Source organism: Tauraco erythrolophus, chromosome 10 (genome assembly GCF_009769465.1).
Source record: "Tauraco erythrolophus isolate bTauEry1 chromosome 10, bTauEry1.pri, whole genome shotgun sequence".
Classification (NCBI taxonomy): Eukaryota; Metazoa; Chordata; class Aves; order Musophagiformes; family Musophagidae; genus Tauraco; species Tauraco erythrolophus.
The window spans coordinates 35,169,840-35,195,585 of NC_141474.1; the positions used below are offsets into that span (position 1 = coordinate 35,169,840).

The 25,746-nt window shown below is 43.6% G+C and overlaps 1 protein-coding gene across 2 annotated transcripts in view; it reads right to left on the reverse strand.

Annotated features, from left to right (window-relative positions):
• The window catches only part of NEGR1 (neuronal growth regulator 1), a 288,803-nt gene that overhangs the window by 11,571 nt on the left and 251,486 nt on the right, over nucleotides 1-25,746 (reverse strand). The window contains exon 7 of one of the 2 annotated variants that reach the window (XM_086617139.1): nucleotides 17,701-17,742. The exons of the other annotated variant lie outside the window; for it this stretch is intronic. Within the exon in view, the coding sequence (XP_086473265.1) occupies nucleotides 17,701-17,742 (42 nt within the window). The remainder of the gene's footprint in view (nucleotides 1-17,700; nucleotides 17,743-25,746) is intronic. 2 annotated transcript variants of the gene reach the window in all.

Genomic DNA, 25,746 nt, shown 5'->3' on the forward strand with positions numbered 1-25,746 from the left:
GGGGAATGACCTGCTCGTGTCTGGAGTAGGTAAAAACAAAGATAAAGATAAAAAGATAAAAAGATAAAAACAAAAAGATAAAAACAAAACAAGATCAACAGGTCTGACCTGCAGCAGGTAGGACCCGGAAGAGCTACTAAGGCAAACTTAGCACTGGGTTGCGCAGGAAAGAGGAGGAGTCTGCATCATTGCAGATTTTTAAGCGCAGCATGTATAAATATCTGTCAAAAGTAACGCTAGACACCACTTCTTTTGCCTGTGGGAAGAGATCTTTCCAGATGTTCTCTTTGGGCCTTTAAAAAATAACAATCCAGGAATGGATCATAACTAGCAGTGACTGAAACATCTAATTTCTCTCCAGAGCCCCAGGTTTCACAGGAGGAGACGGAGGGTGGCTCACGGCAGAGGTAAAGATCAACCACCTCCACCTGCAGCTCTTGGAGGCATCTCCCCAGTCCACAGCACGGGCTGCAGCTCCGCTTCCCCCTCCCAGACATCGGCTCTCAGTTCCTTCCCATGGCTTAAGGACATGCCTGCTGCACGCAAACTGCGCAGGAAACTTTAAACAGATCTTTAATTCTCACAGAAAAACGAAGGCAGCTGTGGAACCCATAATTAGCATATGCCTCGTGGCTTATCAAACCCAGCTCTGCTGTTGCACCGCGGCTTGTGATTTCCCTCATAAATATTTTAAGATCTATCTTAAAAGCAGTTACTTATCTTCCACTGGGAGCAATCAGTGGAAGATTTCTCTACAGCCGCACTTCTGAAAGGGTAGGAATTTTTGTATTCCCAGGATAAATTTCTCTTTGGATGAGCTCTGTCTCCTGCTGGATCTCACTGCCCTCTTTCCACAGGAACCACTCGGCTGATTTGCCTTTGTTAGACTAAGTACCGTCTCCTTCCTCTTTCCCTTCTTTCTCTTTGCACAATAGGAACAACAACAGACTCAAATACTTTACACAAACTTGCAGATTTAAGCCATTTCTTTGTGCGATCAGACCTTGAAGGGCTGTAGCTATCGCTGACGTTCCCACATTAGAGCTATTAATAAGTTAAAGGGCACTCCTGTTTCTATGGCTTGAAATAAAACTCGACTTCCATTTTCTTTGAGCTTGCCAAGCTTTCCTCTCCTCCTTTAGATGTGCTAAAAATAATTTACCCAAGGATTATTTTATAAAGGTAAAGATTTTTTTGAATATTATTTCATGTTTTATTGCAGCAGTAATCTCTTTGGTAAGGTTATCTTCAGTGACTCAAATAACTTTGCCTTCAAATAAAAGTTATTACTTAGCCCAAAGGCCAAGCAAAGAGTGTTTCTGGAATCAGACCCACTCTGCCTCTGTGGAGCATATATGAGAAAAGATGAATAAATGCAAAGCTAGAATAGCTTGATAGTCAGAGTTATATGATCTTCTACTATGTATTAATGAGCTAGAAACACTATCTAGGATTTCATTAGCAAAATAAGGCCTATTTAATAAAAATAGTCCACGAAATGGTGAAAATTCCAACTCAAAATTTTAACAAAAGTCAAAGGAGTTTATCATACTGCTGTCTCCCCCGCTTGGTTACGCAGGCAAAGCTACGAGGTTGGCTTCAGAAATGCAATCTGTCTGTAAGCACCTCTAGGCAAAAAACCAAACCCAACATCCCCCCCAGTGAAAATCCCAAACTCTAGCCTAATTGCAGGTGTTTCCGTTGATTCTGTGCTTAGCAGGCTGGAACGCAATTACATAGTACTGAAATAAAAATTATAACATCTGTGTAACTTGGCTGATGGATAACACGGTGTTGCAATAAATAACACGGCGTTGCATCTTTTTGCTTAAACAGATGGGCTGTTCTGTGTAACCAACATCTTCATCTAGCGATGTGCGCTGGGGGGCCTGATCTCCCGGCCGTTGCCAGAAGAAAATGGAAAGAAACAGTCCAGAGAAAATACTCCTGAGTTTCACTATCAAGGTATTTCTACGGACATCGGAAGCCTGCTGAATTTATTAGCTAAAGCATTAATTCCTTGAACTGAGATTTGGACACAGCGGATTATTTTTTCCATTAGATTTCAGAATTATCAATGTTTTATAAAAGAAAGGCAATGACTCGATATAGAGTTGTGTAAACTGGATAGCACAATACACAGCATCCTATTATCTATCAGCAGAAAAATAATTTAATAACTCCAGTGTAGGCAGCACAGCAGGAAATGCAGCTCATGTTTGCCTCTGCTTACAAGGGTGCTGCTCATCACCCAGAATAACATATTCCAGCTTTGATAGGAAAGGATATGGTAAAACATAATGACCTCACATTCAAAATGTGCTGGTTATCTGTCTGTAGGGAGGTACCACTTCCTGGGCACCAGAGCCTGAGCGGTCGGGTGTAAGAACACTTTCCATTGTATTTCTATGGGATGGTACACGAGAACTGCAAAGAGGATTGGCAACTTCCTCCAGTCCAGCTTCCCACCAAAGCTTGGACCAGGTGATCTTTCGAGGTCCCTTCCAGCCTGGGCTGTTCTATGATTCATCGTATTTCCCAAGAGCTCAGTAAAGGTATCCTAGTTCTGAGACAGACAGGCTCAGACACAAATTCTGAATATATACTGAATCAAGGCTGTTCTTAATTATTGTATACTTCAAGCTGTAATCCAAAAGACTCCCAAACTATCCTTCTTGCCCAGATTTGGTGAGAAAACAGGTTTTTCTCTGAGTTTATGGATGGAAATATTCATAATTTGTAGAAAAAAGCAGCTCTTCTATTGAGAATGAACCATGAAATCACTTCTAGATCAGTTTTGTAAGTGATTTAGCTAGCAAAGCCCTCCGTTACTTTAAAATGCTTCTTTATCACTGATAACAGAACTCATTTCTGTTGAACTTATTTATGCGAAATCTTAGCAGATTAGGCAATTGCAGGTCCTGTGTACTGTAGGCTTATAGATGTGTATGGTTACCTAACCCTGGAGCTACACTGCGGTGGGTGAATACGGATGTCACATTCGTCTTCCAAGCTTTGCTTCTAGAAAGATGAGTTTTTGTAAATCTGCAGTATGATGTACATAGTATTTCTGAAGCACGTATGTATACTTTCTTTTGTTGTTGTTAACAGGCTTTCTACTTGAAACTTCCTTTTTTTTTGGACTATTTTAGATTTGCAAAAATGTGTTAAAATACTGCAGCATGCATATTTTTCATTATTCAAAAGCAAAAAATTCTGACTTATTTTGCAGAAGTACTTAGCAGACAGCTGTACTTGCTAGCGTGATAAGTACAACACATTTCTGCGTCCTAAGAGGCATACTATGGCTTTCAACTACAGGTCTTACCAGAGTATCCCTCACCCAGTAAAAACCCTTCCCTCCCATACATGTGCATGCTTCACCTGTGTTACTCTTGGGTAAAGGAAACCACAAACCCAGCTTATATTTTTGAGTCTAAACCCTTTTGTCTTGTCTGGAAGATGTGGCACAGCAACAACCGTAGAGGTAGAGTGGGGTAGCAACAGAAGGGGATTGTTTTAAGGGAAACTTGCAGGCAAGGAACAAGTAAACGAAATTATTTCATGATATTATGCAGTTTTCTGCTCATACTGCTGGTTTGGGATGGGATGTTTTCAAGGTTGGGACTATCCCCTTGCCTACATATCTACAGTACAAATCTAGCCCAGATTTTGTTATGATCTGTAGCAATAACGATCAACAAAAACAATCATAACTTGTTTAGCTTAAAATTAAATAAAAAAAAATACACAGAGGGTAAAGACATCAAGTCTAGAACAGACTGACTTTGGGTTCTGCATGGAAGTCCGAAATTAAACAGAGGAGAATGGGTCATGACCTGCTGGACATGGCAAAACCAGCTTAATTAAGAGGGCGTTGAGAAGAAGACTAGAAAAGCCCTAGGGAAAGCACTGGGACAAGAAGCCAGCCACCCGTTCCCGTTCCCCCATCCCTGTGCTGCAGTACGTAACTTGAAGGACCCAGTTCTCATTTGTATCCCAAACCACACGGTCTGGAAAGGTTCTTCAGTGAAGAAGCAGCGAGCAGAGCCAAGAACCGCGGCTCTCCATGACAGATAACCACGCTCAGATCTCCACACAAAGTGTGCAACTTTGGAGTCGCCTGCGAGGGTCCAAGTTTGATAAATTTGCCCGATTTGGAAGTGTGATGCTGTAGCAAAACTATGGAGTTAGAAAGCCAACTGCTGAGAAACACAGGTTGTTTTGAAAGTGGTATGTGTGGCGCGTGCTTTCGAGTGCTTATGCACCAAATTTTGGCAGCCTACAGCAAGTGCTTCTCTGACCACGTTGCCCTCGTCTCTAAGTGTCACATTTGAGAAAAGGAGAAGTATTTTAATGCGACAGAAAAATTTGACTTGGGAGCTAATTACTTTAATTCGATAGAATTTTTGGCTCATCTGCATGCTTGACAATTATTTACAACTCACGTTGGTAATTAGAGGTTGGGTCTTGTGCTGAAATATTGTAAATAGCTTTGAAGACATTTGCTGATCCTTCTAACTTTTAGAGGAAATGAATTTATTAGTAGTTAATATGTAAAATATTTGTACTTCTGACCTTTTGTAAAACATTCTTTCTGTATTTTAATGATGGGGTGTCAGAATCATTTTCCTCAAAATGAAGTGTGACATTGTAAATAAGCTCTTGAATTAAGCAGCATATTAAATCTACGTGTTCAGTGGCAACCTTTGATAGTTCTCATATATCATGGAGCTTTTGTTGGTTCTGCTACACCGAGGCAGTCGTATAGCATTGTGAACGATAATTTTTTACACTGAACTTTACAGTTTCTGGACAGTTTCAACATCATTCTTCTGATCTTGACAAAGGATATTGAGTTAAGCAGGTTAGTACATGATTTCTTGCCTCTTTTCGGTGACTGTGTATGAGAAAGGAACTTTTTCGCTGGAGGAGCTGAAAACCTTTAAACAAATCTTCCAGTGAGATGGTTGTCAGATAATTTCTAAAGGTCCATTTTTTATTCAGCTATTCTACTGATTTTCTTAAGCGTTTCTTTGGGGTTTCTCTCGGTCATATTTCTGCATAGAGTATATACTACTGTGGTTTTATAGGTATATTAAAAAAAGGAATCCATGGAAGTCTAGTGCTGAATAGTGCTAATAACCAATCAATTAATCATCAATAGCACTTTTATTATAATAAAGTGATGGTTGAAATAAATAACAAAGTCGAACTGTTTACTAACTCCGGAAGAGTTAAAGTATGGTGCCACCTTGAATTACAACTGACTAGATGGGTATTATCTCTTGAGTTTGTCTTGTCTGTCAATACCATTTAATCTTGTTCTTTGTAATAGGGTATGTCTTAAATAGAAGGACACTGGATAAGTCATATACATAAAAGAGATCTACAGCTTGCTGGCATGTGAAATTCCTCTAATACATATTTTTATGAAACTACCAGCACATTATGTGCTCAGCAGCATAAATAAAAAAGCGTGTTACCCCGGCAATTTTACATTTACTACATTAGTTAGTAAATGCAATGGCCGCCCTTACTTTCCTATAATAAAAACTGCTGAGCCTTTTCATGAAAGATGATTGCAATTTCCACTGGCCTGTGTATGCAATGAAAAAACATAACTCATCAAAATCTGAGCTATTTGCTTCTAAGATACAAGAGCGTTTTTCTTGAACACTTGACGTGACATTAACTATTCATGAAACTCGAGAGTGTTCAAACACTGCCGAAGTAAAATTTTTGCTACTTTTCAACTTGATTGAGATCTTTTCTGAACCAGACTCTGCAGCAGCCAGCAAAAGGGCTCTCCACACATAAGGAATGCAGAGACTGTCCAGGTACTGTAGCTCTGAGCTATCGATTTGCAGAAAAGTCGAGTTCCTCCTCCAAAATTGATTCATGATAACTGCCTTCATTTGGGTCAAACTGTATTTAACCGCTTGTAAATTTTAATTAAATGATTCGTCATGTTGAACATATAGTTTGTCCTCTTGCAGCTAAGCCACATGTCTTTATCAGAAAATGACTCCAGAGGAAGGCGTCCATCTCCTCTACCACCTCGCCCCCCATGACCATCATTCGGCTGTTGCGCGGTACGTGGGGCTCCGTGGCACAGCCCGCGCTCCCTGGGAACAAGCCCATCAAGAAAATTATAAACCCACAAACTCTTCCTTTCGTCATTAACATATGCTTTACCTTCTGAGTATGACAAACCCTTTGCCCAGCAGCAGTTAGCAAAACAGATTTTTCCTTTCAACAACTGACTTTTCCCTTCTTCAGGTATAAATGACACCTGTAGCTATTCTTACTACTTTTTTTTTGTATCTACGGTTGTCTTTACTTGCAAGCTGTTGATTCTAGGAGAAAGTGAAGAGAAGCTTGTAAGTCGTGTAAATCTATTGACTGACTCTAGAATGATGGTTCATTTTAATTGCTTTTTTTGTGACAGTGTAGCTTTCACCTCCCTTTCTACCTGGCTAGCTATGGAGTCCTCACTGCATGAGGTAAGTCTTCTGCAACACTGGTGTGGGCATGTGAACTTCATACACATCCTCCTCTATCTGTGATAGGGTTTAACCCTTCGGAGCAGAGGGCCTCTTGCTTGTGTAGGGACACAAGCTGTTGCATTAAAGCTGTTGCTTTAATTCTGGGGTCCACCATTTGTGAGCTAAGACACCTTAAATCACGTAAAGTCCATCCACAAAATACCCAGAAAGCATGTGTGATCTAATCAAGTATTTGTTGCTTTTCATTAATGTGCAGATTATCTGTTTTGCTAAAGTACTTTCAGATTTCTGCCCTTTGACCAAGGATTTAATGTTAGAATATGCCATTCAATTTATTTTTATTCGCTGTTCCCTATGATGACTTATTTGGGGCTTTTTGGAGGAGGGATTGCAGCAGGAGCCGGCATGGCTGTCGGGAGGACTCTCAGCTTTTGCAGCTGCCTCCTGCATGTGCGAAGGGGAGTGAACCCCCCCCGGTGGGGTTGGCTTTGGGTTGGCTTTCTGCTGGGGCTCCCCAAACCGCAGGTCTGGTGGGAGCCCCTTGGCAAAGCCCCCAACCCTCCACCCTTCCCACCTCATCCTGCTCCTCCTCCGCAGGCCGGTGGAGGATTTTGCATCAGGAGGCTTTTCATGTACCGGCCTTCCCCACTGTCTTTTCAGCTTAATCCAGGGGATTTTGGAGACATTATGGCTCAGCTTTGCATATGTTATTACGCAGAAGAGGACTGAAAAAAAAAAACCAAACCACAGCTGAGAGTTTTCAAAGCGGACTGAGAGCTTTAGGCATGAAACTCCTGTTAAGACTCCTGGCTTTGAAAATCCCTATCAATTAGTAAAACAGTTTGCTGGAGATGATAGCAAAAACAAAAATATGGAAGCGTTGGTGCCTCTGCGAGAGGCCTGTTCCCAATTAATGCTGATTAATGGGAGGGGACGAGTGCGTGGAGTGCATTGTCCTCAGGACAACTGTCCCACACCCTTCGAACACCTTCTGCTCTGCAGATGCTCGGTGCCATCGTGCCCTCTCCAGCCCTCACCTGCGGGTGAGGACCACCGATACCGGTGGGAGGAGACACAACGTGGCCACAGGGAAAAGTGCTGGTGAAAAAAAGGTTAACTTCCATAGATGTATTTTCTAAGCAATATGTGCCAGAAGGTTGGGGAGACCACCCAGGGAAGAGCATGTGCTGCAGAGGGCCCCTCGGCCACACGCGCTGGCTGCTGAGTTGTCGGGTGGCTGAGGACAGCTGCAAAGTCTCTTCTGCCCGTTGTTTTCCATCCCCTTGGGAACTTTCAAAGTAGCTATGGGATGTCATATTCTTAGAAAAAATAGTAACAGAAAGGGAAATGATATATATTCCCCTCCAGGTAGTAGGAAAAGTCTGGCAGTCAGTGATGGAAGCTTTTCACCTTCCCTTTTTTCTGACCTCCCTGGGAATTAAGGGTGCTTTGTTCTGAGGGTATTCCCAACGTCATGCTTGTCTAAAGAGCTGTGCTTTTGGGAGGACAGGAACGGGCTTGGATGCCTTTAAAACCACCTCTGATAGTCTTTGAGACACATGGGAGAAAGATTCGTTTTGCTCCAAAGCCAATTAATTTTTTTTCCTAGTTTGTTCTGCGTAAACCCCTTAACTACTAAAATCCTTCAAGTTTCTACAAAAGAAACTTTCTGAGTAGCTGGATGAGCCCTGGATAGTGATCATCTGCATTTCACAGGTCGAGAATTTCTACCTCTTTGTAAAACACAGCTCCTTCTTCTCATAAAATGAAACACTGAACTGTCTGTTGCGTTGAGGGGAGGACGTAGGAGACTGTAGGTATGGAAACTTCACAAACAACATGCAGGCGTTGCCTATTCCTGAAATGTCTCTACAACCAGAGTGCTTTGCTTTGACAATTTGCTGCAGACTATTCAAATTACTCGCTGTTTTCCTATTATCAAATCCATACCCCGCTCATTCAGGTGAACATGCTCTTGAGCTTTCAAAACCGAGTTGTTCTCTGAATTGCCTCGGTTCGGCAGAAAACTCATTCAGTGCAGTTTTATATACTGTGCTCGTTGAGTAAGGAGGCTGAATGGGAGGCAATCATTTCTGTTGCAATCAGAGATATTAAGAAGGATAAGTTCTATCCTTTTTTTTTTTTCCAAGTCAAGGAGATGCATCCCTGCCATTGTGGAATGTGATTGAGAGAGAAACGCAAGCTGAGTCATGTACCTTGAAAACGAGAAGAAGGACGTACAAAAGATGTCAAGGTCAATCATTTCATCTTGGTATTTGGAAGGAGAAGAACAGCTGACTATCCCTGCATCACCCGATGCTGCCGATCGCAATGTGGTACAACACAGAGGTGGGTGGGTGGGTGGGTGGGTGGGCAGTATGCCACCCACCCGTTGGGATAGTGTTCTGCTGCCTGACACCAAAAGCTCTTTCTTACGAAAATGTCTGACTCAGCAATCGAAAAATGGTAACATATTTTGCAAAACTTTCATCTTAATGAAAACTATCTTTAAAACTTTAACCAGATGGCTCCACAGTTCTTTGTGGCACTGTAAAATTCAGAGGCTCAGCTAAAATCTGGACTTAGTGAACAGCATGTACAGGAACAGGTGCCCAAGCACAGGAATGGCTACAAAGTGAATTGTCGTTGTAAACCTTGCTGGATTAATGGAGTAGCACACGGTAAATCGGGCCTGAGTTCTTGACGGGTTTCCTTCTGCCTGTGTAGCGTGTCCTAAGTTGGTGTGAGGTTCATAAGAAGACTTGCTGCTCAGAGATACGAACTTCTGCTACTGCCACACTCACGTGGAGGATTGCCCGATACCCTTGACAAGCAATTGTTTCTTTTTAAATTTTGGTATTCGGGTCATAAATTCTCATTAGCAGCTGGGCCTGGAAGAAAGCAAAGGCCATGGCGTAGCAGGACACTGTGGAAGAGTCTTGAGCCCATACTATAAAATATGCAGCCTAGACTCTGAGCTCTGGTCCAGCTCTGAGCAAACCATCCCTGTTTTGTTCATCGCTCTCATCTCCACAAGGGAACGACCTCTGTCTGCTCATAGTCAAGGTCTGTTTAAGCCACCCTGAACGTTCAGGGACTGCTCCACTGAACTCACAGGTGTATTTGTGCCTTTAAAAGCATTTCCTACCCTGAGGAATTATCTTCAATAACTGTGTGGTCCTGCACAAAAGCAGGCTAAAATGAAGATGGCACTGCTCCTGGGAGCAGTGACAATTCATGATAAACCAATATTTGTTTAACTGTTCAGAGCTGCTCTGCAAACCTTGTATGACCGTGCTTTTGAAGGACATGGGCTTGGCCCAGCTATCACGTTTTTACCTACAATTTTTTGTTGTGTTTCCTTTAACCCTGAAGAGACTATTGGAAGAAAAACACATCATACGGTCTTTCTTGGATTGCCTGATGGCACGCTTAAGATCTCATATGGAAAGTTTAAAGAAGGACCCAAGCCAGTTTAAAAACCAGTTTGGTAGACTGAGCCTTGTGATTAGTATTTAGTAAGGAAAGATAAAGGTGCAAAGATACGCCGTTAAACATTGGATGGAGAATAAGGAAATGGCTGATCCTGTATCATCTCTGGGCAGTTTTCATCCCTCGCTGGAGATACTGCTGGCAACTGCATCAAAATGTCCATGTTGCATAGATACTCTAGATGCAGCTGGCAAGAAACTGAAATTTCCATTTGGTGAGAAATTCAGACAGTGAAAAGACAAGAAAAGAAGTGTTGCCTGGAACGAGACGGGTAGCCTGGAAGGAAGCCAGTAATTTTTTTTTTTTTTTCCACTCAAAACTCAACAGGCTTTTATTTGAATTTCTTTAAAACTGACATATTCATGGAAATTTCAAATAGGCATTTTCTGACAAGTCCCCTATTCCCCCAAGCCTTCCCTCCCTTAACAGCCCAAGTTTGTCAGATCCTTTCCAACCAGCTGTAGCTGTAGGCTCTTTTATATTCTGTGTGGAGTCGAGACCCTCCCTGAAGTTATAGATACGTAGTTCTATGTACGTTTTAAATTCCTGCACATGGCTACACATCTCATCTAGATGGATATATGCATATTTATTCCTGCAAGAATTACTGTAGTCAGCCAATTCTGGCTGATAAAACCTTCACATAAAACATACCCTTATGTGATAAATAAAAACAAAGACTGCTCTCTTTCTGCTAATGAATCACGTTCTGGAATCTCCTGCTTCTCTTTTCTCAATCAGGACATGTCCTTGCACGCACGGATTTCTAGAGCAGCTTTACCGTGCCCGGCGGTGTCGCAGGCTGGAGGATTTGTATGGCACCAATCATTCTTATCCAGCTGGACTGAGTTGAGATAATGAACTACTAATTAACTACTCAACTCAAGGTACCTATCCTGCCCACAAGAGGCAGGCCAGTTCCTCCTGGCTGCGGAAGATGCAACAGCGTCCCTGGTGCCGCAGCCCAGGCTGGTGAGCAACAGATTTGCACCGTGCATTTTCCTTGCCCACCATGGGCTGGTGCGGGGCTGCAGATGGGCACTGCTGCCTGCGCCCGCGACACGCTCTGCTGCGGCACAGCCACAGCAACACACAGCTTTGGCCACATTTCAGATGGACCTGCCTGGGTTACAAGCTAGATGTGTAAACACCTGATTTGCCGTCACGCTTTGGGAGCCTTGCCCTAAATCATGTCCGTAGACGAAGAACAAAATTTAGCTGTATGGATCTACACCCCCAGCCTGCCATCAGCACAGACATTCCCAGCCCGTGCGCCTCCGCACTGCCCCGGGAGTCCATCCCCTGCCAGGGTTCCCCCACTGCATCTTCAGCATCGGTACCACCGCGTGACTGAGGTGGGGAGACATCTCGAGGACTTGGACTGAGATGGTCCTACATTTGATCTATATTGATAGTGAATGAACAGATGCCAGAGCTATGAAGAACAATATCTGTCTTTTTAAGATAACACTAACCCTGGGAAGTTAACGCTGCGCTGAAAAGAGCTTTCCCAGTACCCCGGAGGTGTGCTGGTTCCCACGCTGTCGTTCCTGCACATACGACAAATGCTGATGCCATTCACAACACCGTAAATGAATCTGTCTAATGAGAAATCACCAACGACACAGACCCCTCGGAGCCAAGAAGCTACACACAGCCGTGGGCATCGCCCCGAAGCGCGGCGGAGCCTCGGGGTCAGGCTGCCAAGCGAGCCCGCGGGGCACGGCGCGTTGCTCGCCCCCAGAAACGCTCGGGCGGGAGAAGGGGTCCACACCGCCGCAGCAACAGCGAGAAGCTGAGCATCCCTGCCTGCCTTCTACATCCTCTACCCAACGTGTATACTAGGGAAATTATTTCACAGATATCCCCGCACGGCTTTCCTGGCATTTCTCAAGAGCGCTTCTCGGTTAAAATGTGGAATTTCAGCAAACTGATGGATGGGCTATATTCTGAAATATTCGGGCAGTCTCATTCCTGTGGGAAAGCCTGGCTTTTGTCGGTTAAACGGCTCTGCGAGTGTCAGGGCAGCTCGTCCTCTTAAGTGGGCTTGTGGAAAAACTCATTAATATTGAAATCCCCAAGGCATGTAGGCAATACAGTATCACAAAAAATCTTCTTGCATTTTACATACTGGTTTAGAGAGTAGGAATCAACGGCCTAAAAATGACCTATTTCTAATCCTCTTTTTCAGCTGATAGAAAGTAGCTCTTTTGATATCAAATGATGCATCTATTCAGCAGGCAGTGAACAAGACTCTTATGATTTACTGTGTTCAAACACCCTTCTGAAACGATGCAGTCTTTAAATATTGCAGAATGTCACTGAGCACACACTGGGAGTTATTTGAAACATGCATTTTACTTAAACAGAAACATTTACCTAATTCCACAGATTTCACTTTGAGGACGCAGCTTTCACAGAATGATTTAGAAACGTAAAGTTGACCTGTTTGTAACAGCAGATGAATATAATACTTTGAAGGCAGCTATTTCCCATAGTGCAGCTGGTACATAATTCTAAGCATTCCTGGTTTAAGAGCCTGCCTTGCTCTGCTGCGTGTTCCTACAGCAACACAACACACACTGGATAAACTCTGCAGATGCATAATGCTGGGTGAATATATAAATTAATTTTTTGCAGCAGAGATAACTCTGCTGGAGTTATGAACATAAAGCTTTAAAATAATTAACAAATACGATTAATATACTGACCTATTTTCTTTAGAGGCTGTTGACCTCTTTGATGCTTACCGACTCATAGCAAGTCTTAGTAACCTTATAAATGCTTTTTATATCTGCTAAGTGGGACAAAAGAACACGTGGTGCTGTTCTACTGGGTGTTGGAGGGTCGTTCAACCACCAGAAGAATGAGATGGAGGGCAGTCTGGGAGAACCTGCCTGCCTTCCCAGGGTGGGATTATCTGGGAGGCAGTCAAGTGGCCTCTGAGAGTCAAAAGCTCTTTGAACAGACAGACATCTGTTTCTAACATACTTTAGAAGTTAAACGTGCAGTGATCCAGGATCTGTTATCCTAGACACGGATCATATTTTCATACTTGTTTACTTTTTGGAAGGAATTCCACAAACTAGGAAAAGAAAGAAAGCAGTTCAAGTGTTGGCTGATGAAGACAACCAACCGGCTGTTTCTCAAGGCTGATCCTTGGGGTTCATCTCTACTCCCATCTTTGCTCTACCAGTTTGTCTCCTGCCCACGAGCAAAAACCTCTAGCTCGAGTACGGGTGCTTTCATCACGTACAGACAAAACTAAGGGCAAGAAATAAAGCCATGAATTCTGAGATTTGGAGTCCAACCCTGTAGATTTGCCTTATGTAAATCATTTATTGATTAAAATGGGAATTGCAACTGCATAAGAACAGAAAAAATGGGGGGGGCTGAAATATTTCCTAGGAAACACGTAGAGCCTGCTTGATACTAGGCATTGTTTGATATTCTGCCATATTAAAACGCACCAGATATGTGGTAAAGCACATTAGGGAGAAGTAACTGAAGTTCAAGGAGTTGTCCAACCTGCCCAGGGTGCTCATTTAAACCTACGCTTTTGTTCTTGAGAAAATTAAATAAGTAAAAGTCCTTCTCTCTCCAACTCCAATTTTTAGAAAAGTGCCTCAAAACACATGGAATTATTAATTAAAGAAGATCCCTCAATTATTCTCTCTGACCTGTCACTGTTACTTATTTAGTCAGTGTTAAGAATTCAGCAGCATCTTCAAAGGCTTTCCAAGACACCACCTGTGAGCTAATTACGCCAAAGGATGAAAGATTTGTAAGTAACTACAGCTCCTGGCAATGGCTCACGAAATAGATACCAACTGTGGCTCCAGTTTTGTAACTTTTGCAGCTAATTCTACATGCTTTAAGCGTTGTCACTCAAAATTGAGAAAGCAAACTCCCAAATGTAAAAAGGGGCTCCAGAAGAGGAACGTGCTACGGCTCTCAAACACAGCGTTGGTTTTGCATTGGCTGGAAATGTTTTAGGTGGGTTGTCACCTGTTGTTTGGAACTGTAAGGAATCCTCAAGGATTTTTTTTTTTAATCAAAACTTTTTTTTATAGACAATCATTGAAAGATATTTTGGGGATGTTGTCACGTGGCTCAGGAACATCTAGAAAATGTCACAAAACTTCTGTGCTGAAATTTTACACATGCATCTTCTAAGTGATTTTTAACAACAGAAGGTCAAAACAGTTGATTAGAGTGATTATACTGAATATGAGAAGGGAAATTGGTGAGATGAAAGGTCTTTTGTATGTACCTGGTGTATACTTTTTGTATGGTCTTTTGTATTACAGGTTGCCCAGAGAAGTTGTGGATGCCCCATCCCTGGAGGTGTTCAAGGCCAGGTTGGATGAGGCTTTGGGCAACCTGGTGTAGTGGAGGGTGTCCCTGCCCATGGCAGGGGGGTTGGAACTAGATGATCTTTGAGGTCCCTTCCAACCCTAACCATTCTATGATTCTACCTATTGCAATGCTGACACTTTGTACAAAGTGACCTGCAGGCGTCAGAGGCAGCAGCAACTCCAGGTTTAAGCATCTTAAGATGCCAGTGACATTTTCCTTTTGCACTATTCCTTCCATGCACAAAAGTACAAATGCTTATAGTCATAAACACTAATAACAATGACAAAAAATTTCCAAAGATGTTTTGAGAATAGGATAATTACTGTGTATTCAGAGTTGCACTAAAATCTCAACAGAAGATGGTTTCAAGATCTTCAGGAGTACTACAGATTCTTCACTTTCTACAAAAAGTAACTTCCTAGTTTGGGCTTTAAGAAAGGTCCTGCAAAACTCTGCTAGTGATGACAATGTTGAACATCCCGTCAGTCATTTGTCTTCATTTATGGGAGATCCTTGGCCTGCAATTCTCCCTCATCTATCTGCAGCTAAATATGGACTCAGTTTTGGACTCTTTCATAACTTTTGGCTCAATATTGGAACATGGGAGGAGGATCTGTCTCTTTCCAGCAGCAAAACCTTCTCCAGGAAAAACACCCATTGAAGCTGCAATGAAGTGAAGCCATAAATGACAGAAGTAATTAAGCAGCTAGCTGCAAAGCCCAGATTAAGGAAGAAGGAGGCTGATGCTCTGTATTCTGACTGATGCAAGACACGAGGAAAAACGAGTTTCTAGAGGTTTATCCACGTTTTGTATTCCTGTCACCGCATGAGGGGAAGCAGGGCAGATGGACAGAGATCCAACGGCTAAAACCTCCCGGGCCGACTTGAAACGAAGTCACAAATCTTATTTTACTGTCATAAGCAACTACAGACAAATAAACCGGGTCTCCTGCCACGATCTCCCGCCCCGACCTACTGTCTTCTCTGCGGATGCTGCAGCACATGAGGGACTCAGTTTCTGACACTCTGGAAACTTTTTAATTGCCTCTGCAGCTGTATAACTTGGTAGCAATAGTGATGGTATTTTCTAGCTGTTTACCAGACTAAAATTAGAAAAGCAGAGGGACTATCGCAGCATTATTTAATTATGTACAGCAAACAACATCTCAGTGGCAATGCCACTGCTGATACCAGTGCTGATTTTCAGGAGGAAGGACTCAATCCTAAATTTTTATCCATTTTGAGAGATTTTCTTTAAAAAACCACAACCTTCCTGTTGTCGTTCAGTGGAACAGATGGTTTTTCATCTGCAAACTGACCTCAGAGTCCTCTCCTCAGTCATTTAAAGTTGGATTAGCTCACGTAGTTTCCTCTCTCTTGCAACTTTAGCTTCTTCTAAATATTTCCTCTGTTGTGTTCAAAGGCTTCCATATTCTCAATTTCACACTGTTCTTAGGAAACAGACCTCTCTGTTTAACACCCTACTCTCAGAATTAAGGTAGGGATTGTTACAAAAGGACACTACTCATTTCCATTCCTCCATCTCCATCCTGCTTTGAAAAAGTAAAAATAATTCAGCTCATTTGTGGTAAATTTCTGCAGACAGCAAGAATTCAAACACGTCTCAAAGCTCTATTACTTGAACCCCAACTTTCTAAAGCGAGCAAAGACTGTGCTTCTGTGTGGCAGCGCTTACCTGTGGAGATAAACCCCCAAACGTTACTAGAGGCCATTCCAACCGTAACCATACAGCACAAACCATCATTCCTTGAACAGAGCTTGGAGTAGCATCAGGCTACGGGGACCAACTACAAACCCCAGCACCAAACGACACACAGACTGAGGGTCTCCCATCACTACTTCCTACAACTGCCATATCATCCGCCACTCTTTTCTTCTTCCTGGCTTCTGTTAGCTCTAAAACCAATTTTTTAGCTTATGTTCAACTGCTTGGTAGTCCAAAGCAACTGTGAAAAATCACGAGGGTAGGAGCTTTCATTACAAACACTATCAGCGTTTTGCAGGTTAAGCCCATCCCTCCTGTCCCACTCCTCCTGCTGCTGTTGTGTGGCGAACAGTGGTCACGCACAAAATGCTCAGTCGCTTTTGTAGATGGCTTTGCGCTGCTGGCACAGTACGTCCTCTGCACGTAAAGGAGACAGAGCGCTTTGGAAACCTCGGTGCCGACACAGGGCTCTCGAGAGGGCAGGCAGGCAGTGCCCACGCGCAGCGAGCATCTCCGCGGAGGACACCAGAGATGGCCCTTCCTGAGCCCTTTAATTTAAAGCACCAAAGATTTACACACTCCTCTTTCTACTCCTGTAAGTTCTAAGGTGGGTGGATCAGTCTGCTGCCTGGTTTTCCTTTTGTAACTCTCTGTTTAATCTGTGTTTTTAACTGGGGAGTAGATTACCTCCATCGCTACGGCTTTCTGGCGTAGCCCTTCTAATCTTTTTATCTCTGTTTGGAAACAAAAGTATACGTCAGGTAGACCTGAGCATTGCACATCTTACCATACTATGCACATGGAAATATTATCAACCTGTTGGGTCCGACACTGTAACTGCATCCCAGGGGAAATGTTTAACGTAGAGCAACGGGAGCTAGAGCAGGATACAAGAGACTCATGACTTACCCTTCCAAACCCTTTGGAGAGCAGTTGGGAATATTGATACAGGCTGGCCCAAGGCCATCTCCTAACAAGCTCTGGGCATGGCAGACCCCATTTGATAGCCTGCACTGAGCTCACCTGCTCCACTGAGGGTCTCCTGCTGGGGAGCAGCAACAGGAAGCCCTGAGAAAATGGGGAACCATCATGAACGGTCAGGACCTCTTACCACCTGCCAAGCACAAGGGTAGGCTTTTCAGCCCTTCTGGCACCCTAAAACGAGGAGAACCTCACAACGGGGTCTTACAACCACCCTGCAGGTCTTTCAGTGATGAGACAGCAAGCAATTTGTACACCTCAAACCAACGTTCATGTTTACAGTGACACCAGAGAAGAGTGAGGTCATGGCGAAGAGAAAACAGTAATTACACCGCGCGGCTGCATCGCCCTCTGTGCATCCACTGCATCGCCCTGGGGCGGAGAATGAATGGGAGAAAAACAGAGATGCGGGGAGAGGTTTTCTCGAAAGGGGAAGTTTAAGAAGAGGACAACATATGGAGCCTGGAGGGAAGACAAACCAATGAATGCACAAAGACGGGAAGGAGACAGTCCAGCACTACCACAACAAAGATGCCCGTTATCGATTCCAGTTATTGATATGGCAATGCATCAGTTATGAGTCCCTGAGAAAAAGTACCCAAACATACTTTGTGAATGTATGTGGATACTGACCTGGGCTTGAGACAGGACTAGAGGTAGTAGGCTCAATAATTTCTACAAAAAGGGAAAAGGAAAAAAAAAAGAGAACATTTGGGAGTTAATCACACATGGAAGACAAATACAGAATGAGACAACAAACAGTCATGCAACAGACACGACGACTTTATTTAAAGACTGGGCTGGCCGCCACGGGCCTGTGACAACCATGCGGCCGACCAGACTTCTGTCAACTATACATCAGCGTCTGTCTTCCCCCAGCTACGTCAGTCACGTGTCACCAGTATACAACATTGAGACCATCACACTCCAAATTTGCAAATATTTTTGCCTGCCGCCTTGGCAAAGCCACCCTTGGAGTTCTCAACCTCCAAAACATTGCTCCTGGGGACTACTGAAACCTGCCCAGAAAAGGGGTTTTTGCTCCCTCTGTTGAAGGTAATTTCGTATGATGAATATACGTCAAGGTAACAATTTTGAACAAAGAATATTTTTCAGTAATAGTTCAGTGCTTTAGCGAACTTCGAAAAATGTATGTCTCTTTAATTATTTAGGTCTTTCCAGAACAAAACATTTATCAGAAACGTCAAATGCATTTCGGAGATGTTTGCTTCACCTGGAGCAACCAACAACACAAACAACAGGAAAAGTTAAGAGAAAAACACAATCCTCCAGCATTCGGTCTCATGAAGCAATCACCTGTGGCTTCTCATTATAATTTTGCTTTAAAATTCATTCTTCTGTGCATTTTTATCAGCTTTGAATAGTGCTATGCAAAACGAAATACCAGTCCCAATCAACCTTGCAGAGAAGCAAGCTACCCTCTCGATGCAGCAATTCAATACTCTTAATAAAAAAGATTTAACCAAATTACCCAGCTCAAAAGATCATTGACCATATCTTGATTATAACAAGGAACTAATGAAAAAAACGTGAGTGAGCTGACAACAATGGATGTGCAGGTAATAGCTGAACACACTCTCACTCTCGTCCAATTTTGCATTTTCCCCCCCTACAATTACTTTAATATGATGCAAAAATGGTTCTAAGTGAAATAACAGACGAATATTTTCCCAAACAAAAAGTTATGAAGTTTCTTTACCAAACTACTGACGCTAAGAATTCTGCTAACACAGACAAATGTTGCCAATCTCAAAAATATTTATTTGACACCTTGACAAATACATAATTGTTGCTGATAAATTCAAATCACATCTTTAAAATAAAATGGAATTTCAACAGTATTATTGTAACTTTACAATTTTACTTGAAATATAAAATTCGTGAAGGTTGGTGACATCTTGAGCAGTCTTTAAGATAAAAAGGGTTTAAAGTCTAGTATTGAGGTTTCCTACCCCTCTGGAGGGGTTGTTTATGTATGTGGCAGTGGAGAGAGGGAGAGCTTTGGACAGACAGGCCCGTCGGTCAGTCTCCAGATGTCCCTCACCGGTTCCCAGCACAGCAATTAGGGCAGTGGGAAGGGAAAGGTGGAGATGAGGGTGCTCTCCATCCTGGTCCGGTGGGACCATCCCAGGGGACGTGCAGTTCGTACACCCTGCCGAGGTGCTGGGCTGCAGGGCAGCAGGAGCTGGCTGCTTCCAGCAAGCATGACGTCAAGTCAGTGAAGGACATAAATGATGGTAGAGGGATCTTCTGGGGCTTGTGTTGTGCTTCAGATGCAGGTTTCTGCTTAACTGGCTGTGGCACGAAGAGGTTTTTACCCCAGTATATTTCATAGATGTAAAGCAAAATTACAGAAAGCTACTGAAATGATGATTGCACAGTGAAGACTGATGAACTAAATTGATTCCAGCAATGTCTAAGTTTTTTGAAAAACATGGTCTTTGTTATGGTGGTGTGGATTAGGAAACTGTGCAATAGCCATAGCGATGTATTTATGGGTTTTGAGTCAATCTGCTTAAGGCACCAATGCTGCTTTCTCAGGAGAGAGGCACAATGAAGGTCTGGTTGATGTCTCATTGCATGGAGAACCTGCCAGGGTGAAGCCTACCGCAGGGCAGCCCCGTGGGGCTGCCAGGGACAGCCCCAGCCCGGGAGCACTGCTTGGGCCTCCTAAAGGGAGGAGAAAGGGAAACGCAATACGGCAAAACCTTTCCAGATGTCTAGGAAAACCGATGTCCCCTCTGAAATAAGGGTGTACTCCTGCATAGAGCTAACATAATTTTAGCAGGAGAAAAAGAAATTGTGTTAAGACAACAGACTCATAAACCCCAAAGAATTATTGAGAATTCCTCAATTTTTTGACTGTTTTATAATAATTTGATTTGGTGGTCTTTAATTTCTTCCAAATCTTTATGTTCTCAGAAATTACATCCTGCTTCTCATGCATAATTCTCAGCTTTGCTTCAAACACACTGTACAATGACGAAAAAAGTTATTTTTCTGGCTACCCTAAAATAACAGGGTCTTTTTCTTGTGAATTTAGGAGTCAATCCTTCTGGTTGCTATGGCTTCCTGTAAAGGAAAAGGTTCCTCTTGCTGCAGAATAACAACATTCTTCGCCACAATCAAGTAAATTAACATACTCAATGAGCACGATTTTTCACTAAAAGGGAAAACACCACGCCCAAACCAGCAGGGATTTCAGTAGGATTGTGCCTCTTCTGGAAAAATTGTATCTAGACTTAACTGTTGGTGCTTAAGGTAGCATGAAGTCACAGAACTGTAGCACCACTGAGGCTGGGAGCAAAGGCGGTAATATCATGTATTATTCTTGCAAAAATCTTATTTTAAAAAAATATTATGAGATCAAGGAATTGGAGAGATGGGTATTTTTCTAATTTCAAGTCCTAAAACTCTTTGCAAATCTTTATTCATGAAATTGTTCAGGTCTATAGAGAGAAAACAAACCCAACTGGTTTCCCTTTAAGCACACAAGGCTGGTTCATTAAAATTAAAATGTATTAATGACTTAGTAACACTGGGAGGCAGAGATGTGTAGGAAAGAGTGGTGGTATCTGTACCTTGTTTTGCCGGGATCTCAGTCCTACAACATCAAGACTGCTCATATTTTCAAGGGTGGTTGTGGGGAAAAAAGACAAAAAGGAAAGTATAATGGAAAAACGTGATATTCTGTGCCATTTCTGTGATTTCAGCGGAGAATTCTCCTTGAGCAGAGCTGTTAGATTCGTTTCACGAGCCAGAGGAAAGGCGATGGGTTCACACCACCTCCTAGTTTGCCCTTTACAGGCTTAGCACTCTCTTAGTGCTTTTCCTTGTCGTTATTTTCAGAATCACCTATTCTGGTGAGGCAGGCGTGAGCCAAAAGTATCTCATTATTTTAAAGCAGAGCTTTAATTCAAGCTGAGACCAAAACAGGAGTGTCCTGGGCACAGGGATACCGGTGTAACATCACTGGCTGCTAAACATACATGGTAAACCGGTGATTTCTGTCTGGGTCTAAATGTACTAATGCCCAAAACCACTTCATATTACTTGCCAACCTGCATTTGTCTTTGTCCTCCCTGCCTGTCTGGGAGGGCTGCCTGCTTTTCGGTCCCATGGCTGTATGTGCAGGCCAACTGTTGATGCCAGTTTAGGGTAATGGGGCAAATTCCCACCACCTGTTTCAAACACCCAGTGGACGTGCAACAGAGAAGGTCAAAACTCATGGTGGGCATCTCTCCTGCACCACGAGGCTCCAGGGATGCTCAAAAAGGGCTTCTGCAGGGATCGTGCCATAAGGGCAGAGCTCAGCCTCTCTGGGAAGCCAGACATATCCTAGGAAGATGGACCAGAACAGATCCGGCCAAAACAGAGTAGCACACTTTGGGAAAAGCTGATGAAAAATGACAGTTTAATTTTTTCTAAACTGTGTACAAATGTACCTTTTCCTGCCTTTTAAGTTTCAGCTCTCTTTACAGATATCGACCATACGGTGGATGCTCGGGGATGCTGCCAGATATGTCACCATGGAAAGCAGAACTTCACAGCGATGGTGTGAGACAAGCAAGTCTGGAGTTAGATGCCCCTGTCCTGTCATTTTAGAGGTGCTGCCACTCACTGCAAATCCGTGGAAGTCATGAAGCTTCTTTCAGAGTGGGGCTGATACACCCAAGGACCAGTGACAGCCACCCTCAGGGCTGGAGGCTGCACCCCTGAGCGGGGCAGCTTTAAGAAGAGAAAGGGAGAAGGTTGGGAGAAGCTCAAGAGATCTCTGCAGTTGTGTGTAGGAGGAGAAAGACAACAGAGCAAACGTAGACAGGGCAGCAAATAAAGTGCTTGATGGCAAGATGGATTAGGTGCTTGGAAGAAGTACGAATGCTGCTGAGAACAGCAGTCAGCTAAGCGGTGCTGTCAGAAGGGGTGTATAAATCACAGCCTGACACCGAACACGGCCCGGGAGAAATAACAAAACTGCCTGTAAGCAACGCAGAGAGTCCTGGAAGGGGCAAGCGTGACCGGACACAGGGCAACGCAGAGGAGCCGCTGTGGCTGGAGCCGGGGTGGGACAGGGTGGAGAGCACCCTGTGAAGAGCGCTGTGTCCTACGCTGGCATTGTGATGGAGAAGAGAGAAGTAAGAGATGGTAGCATAGGTAAAACAAACTGTCTGGATTAGTATTTTTTACACTGAGGGTGGTGAGGCACTGGCACAGGTTGCCCAGAGAAGCTGTGGCTGCCCCATCCCTGGAAGTGTTCAAGGCCAGGTTGGATGGGGCTTTGAGCAACCTGGTGTAGTGGAGGGTGTCCCTGCCCATGGCAGGGGGTTGGAACGAGATGGCCTTGAAGGTCCCTTCCAACCCAAACCATTCTGTGATTACTTTGAGAAAGGTAGAGAAAAGGCTTTTTGGGACAACACAAGGAAATCTATTTGTCTGCAAAGTCAGGTTTTGAGAAAGACAACTACAGAGTTTTTAAACAGAGAAACGCACCTGGTCCTGGTGTAACAGCCTGACTTCACAGGGGGGAAGGAAGGGGAAACGTGGGACAAGGTGTGCAGGTACCAGTCCCACACAGTCACGGGAAGGAATAAAACAGCATTCTTCTAAAATTGGTTTTATTAGTGGCAGTGAGCATGTGCTACAGCTGATTGTCAGAAATAATCTGATGTTAGAGACCCAGCAGTTGAGCGAGTTTAAATAAAGTGGAAGAATAAACCTCACAGACTTGTAACTACAGCTCTAATCCTTAAAAGTGAAATCTTTGGAGAATATAAGCCAGCAAAGACAGCTGGGACACGGAGGTGCGGTTTAATGTCAAGGACATTTAACGTTGCCTTTTACCAAAGGGAAGGAGATAGTATCTAGAAATTCCTTTCTGATCTCAGTCGGAATAAAGCTTGCACAGGAAACCTCTTAACAACACGGGAAAGCACCCCATCAAAGGCTACAGAGCACGAGGAGGAAAATTACAAGAATTGGCCAAAACCAAGCTACGTCTGGGAAAGGCAGCGGGGCAGGGATGGGGTGGGAGCCACCCAGGTGCCCAGCTCAATGGCACCTGGGAAAGGTGACCACAGCAAACCTGCTGCAAAACACTCTCTAGCCCCATAGATAGCCTAAGAAAAATGAAAGCACCTCTGTTCACTAAGGAAGGGTAGAGAAATTAAGCATGGACTTAAAAATCACTGTTTTGCTTCAGTTTTAGCAAAAGCTCAAAAAATGTCATTCTGAATAACAAAACGGAAATGGAAATTGCTAGACCAAAGTTAAAGCAAAATTCAATCAGTTCAGGATACTCAGGTCAGGGGGATTTAAATATGTTTGCACATAAAATCATCAAAGCGACAGTCAGTTCCTGGGGAGGGGAGGCCAGCGGGTACAGCGGGACTGAGAATTAAAGATATGTTCAAGGAGGGTAAGAACACATGACTATGACTTCATGGCATTCAGGGCTTTAGAAAAATCAGGGTTGGAAGGAGCTGTTAAAGGATATAAGCAGGTAAAAATAAGCAAGTCATTAAAACCTGGCTAGTAGTTTACTAGAGGCCAACTACTGGTAATTATTTGCCTAGAAAATTCCATAGTACATGATTCAGATTGGATATTAGGAAAAAATTTTTTACCATGAGAGTGGTAGAACACTGGAACAGGTTGCCCAGAGAGGTGGTGGATGCTCCATCCCTGGAGACGTTCAAGGCCAGGTTGGACGAGGCCCTGAGCAACCTGATCTAGTTGGAGATATTCCTGTTCCTTGCAGGGGGGTTGGACTAGATGACCTTTGAAGGTCCCTTCCAGCCCTGACCATTCTATGATTCTATGATTAAGGAACCGAGTAATACATCAGCCCTCGTTTGCATGAGCAAATGGGTATAAACTGGGAGCAAATGGATTCAGAAATGGAGGTGGGTCCGCAGCCTTCACAGCCTCCCTGCCCTCCCGCTGCCTCCTCATCGGAGCTCGCCCAAAGGAAAACCAACTCCTTCGAGGGGGAAGCTCCATCAGTTTATGGAAGGGATTACACGGCGGAGCAGCCGGCGGTATAAGGGGATTAGATTCACTGACCCAACCGTCCTCCCAGTCCCAGTGTCTCAATAGCACAACCCAAGCTTTTTTTTCCCCAAGAGAACACGAAAAACTCAACAAAAATAAACAAAATGCTGTTTTGGTCTGTTGCCTGCAGAAAAAATGGCTTACAAGCCGAGATGTCGTAGATCTCAAACTGGTGCATGATGCCTCCCAGTACAAAACGCTGCAGTCTTGTACAGAGGGGTCTGCCGATGAAGGAAATAAGAGAAAAACTAGCAAAATCTCAGTCTGCACTTGCAAATACTGCATATTTTCCCATATCGTGAGTTTAAGATAAAATTTGCGTAACAAGACATTTAGTAAAACCCAAAATTGCTCGGTGTTTAATGCAGATGTAGGAACTGCGACTCCTTTGGTGTTGCAAGTTAATTTAGACCTGCACAGCACCAGCACGGCCCGAGGGTCCCTAACGCAGCCCCCTTGGAGCTGTAGCTCACATACTGGTAGGACTTTTACTCAACCCTTAGTACAGTAGTAAATCCAAGAAGGGAAAGGCAATGGTGAAAATACAGAAAATATGAAGTTTGGAGAAATGTGGAATGCAAGAGGACCGTGCCAGATGTTCGTCTTCGTTCTCCTCTCTGTTTTTCCATGACTTATCCTGGCACAAACACAGAGGAGAGAGGAGTGCTCATTATTTATTCCCGTTCCCCTTCCTTCCCCCGTGCCCCCATGGCAGCTTTCTGTGTATTGTCTGGAAACAACTTTGGACAACTTTCCCATTTCTGGCACCTTGCCAAACCCCTGTCTTCATCTGCTGGTTCTGTCTCTGCATTTTATACCGCGAGTTTACTAATTTTTCTAATAATAAACTTGAAATGACAAGACACGTCAAGCGACTGGACTCAGCTCTTGGCATTCATAGTCTGTTGAGCTGCTTTTGCCCCTGAAAAAAAATGATCTCCTTCAAGGGAACAGAAAACAAAGTGTCTCTGTGGATTTCACTTCTGAAGCCCAGTTCTGCACTAAATATTGTAATTAATTTCATGGTAACAATATTTAAAATCTAATAGATGTATTTGTCCAGTGGATGAAGACTGTAAGGATATCCACCGCAAATCAAGGGCTTTGAAAACCACGAATCGCAAACCCCAGGCTTTGGTTGACACCAACCCAACCCAATACTGCTCCACATTAAGACAGGGCACAGACAGGGGCGTAAGAGTTACATCCCCACTCCCCAGCACCCCCGCCCACCACCTCCTCCCTGCACTCCTCGGCTGCTGATGCTGGAGCCAGCGAACGACGTTGGTCTGTCGCTCACCGGGGTGGCAATGCCACCGTAACGACCACTTCGAGCCATGAGCCAAGGAAATTCTTCAGCAATATAAAAATGACGATGCTCTTTCCCATTCTGTTGAGCTCCTTCCCAGCATGACCTCAGCACCAGTCACTGGGACCATTACAGGAGAAGGCTTGAGTTAAAGCTATGAACCCCATTTTTTATTCCAAAGATAGTTTATCACCCTGCAGCTGGTCCAAAAGGAAATTGTTTTGGTTGGCGCAATTGATACTGTTGGGAGGATATCAGTTTTTAAAAAATGAAAAGTAGTCTTTATTACGTGTAAAGCC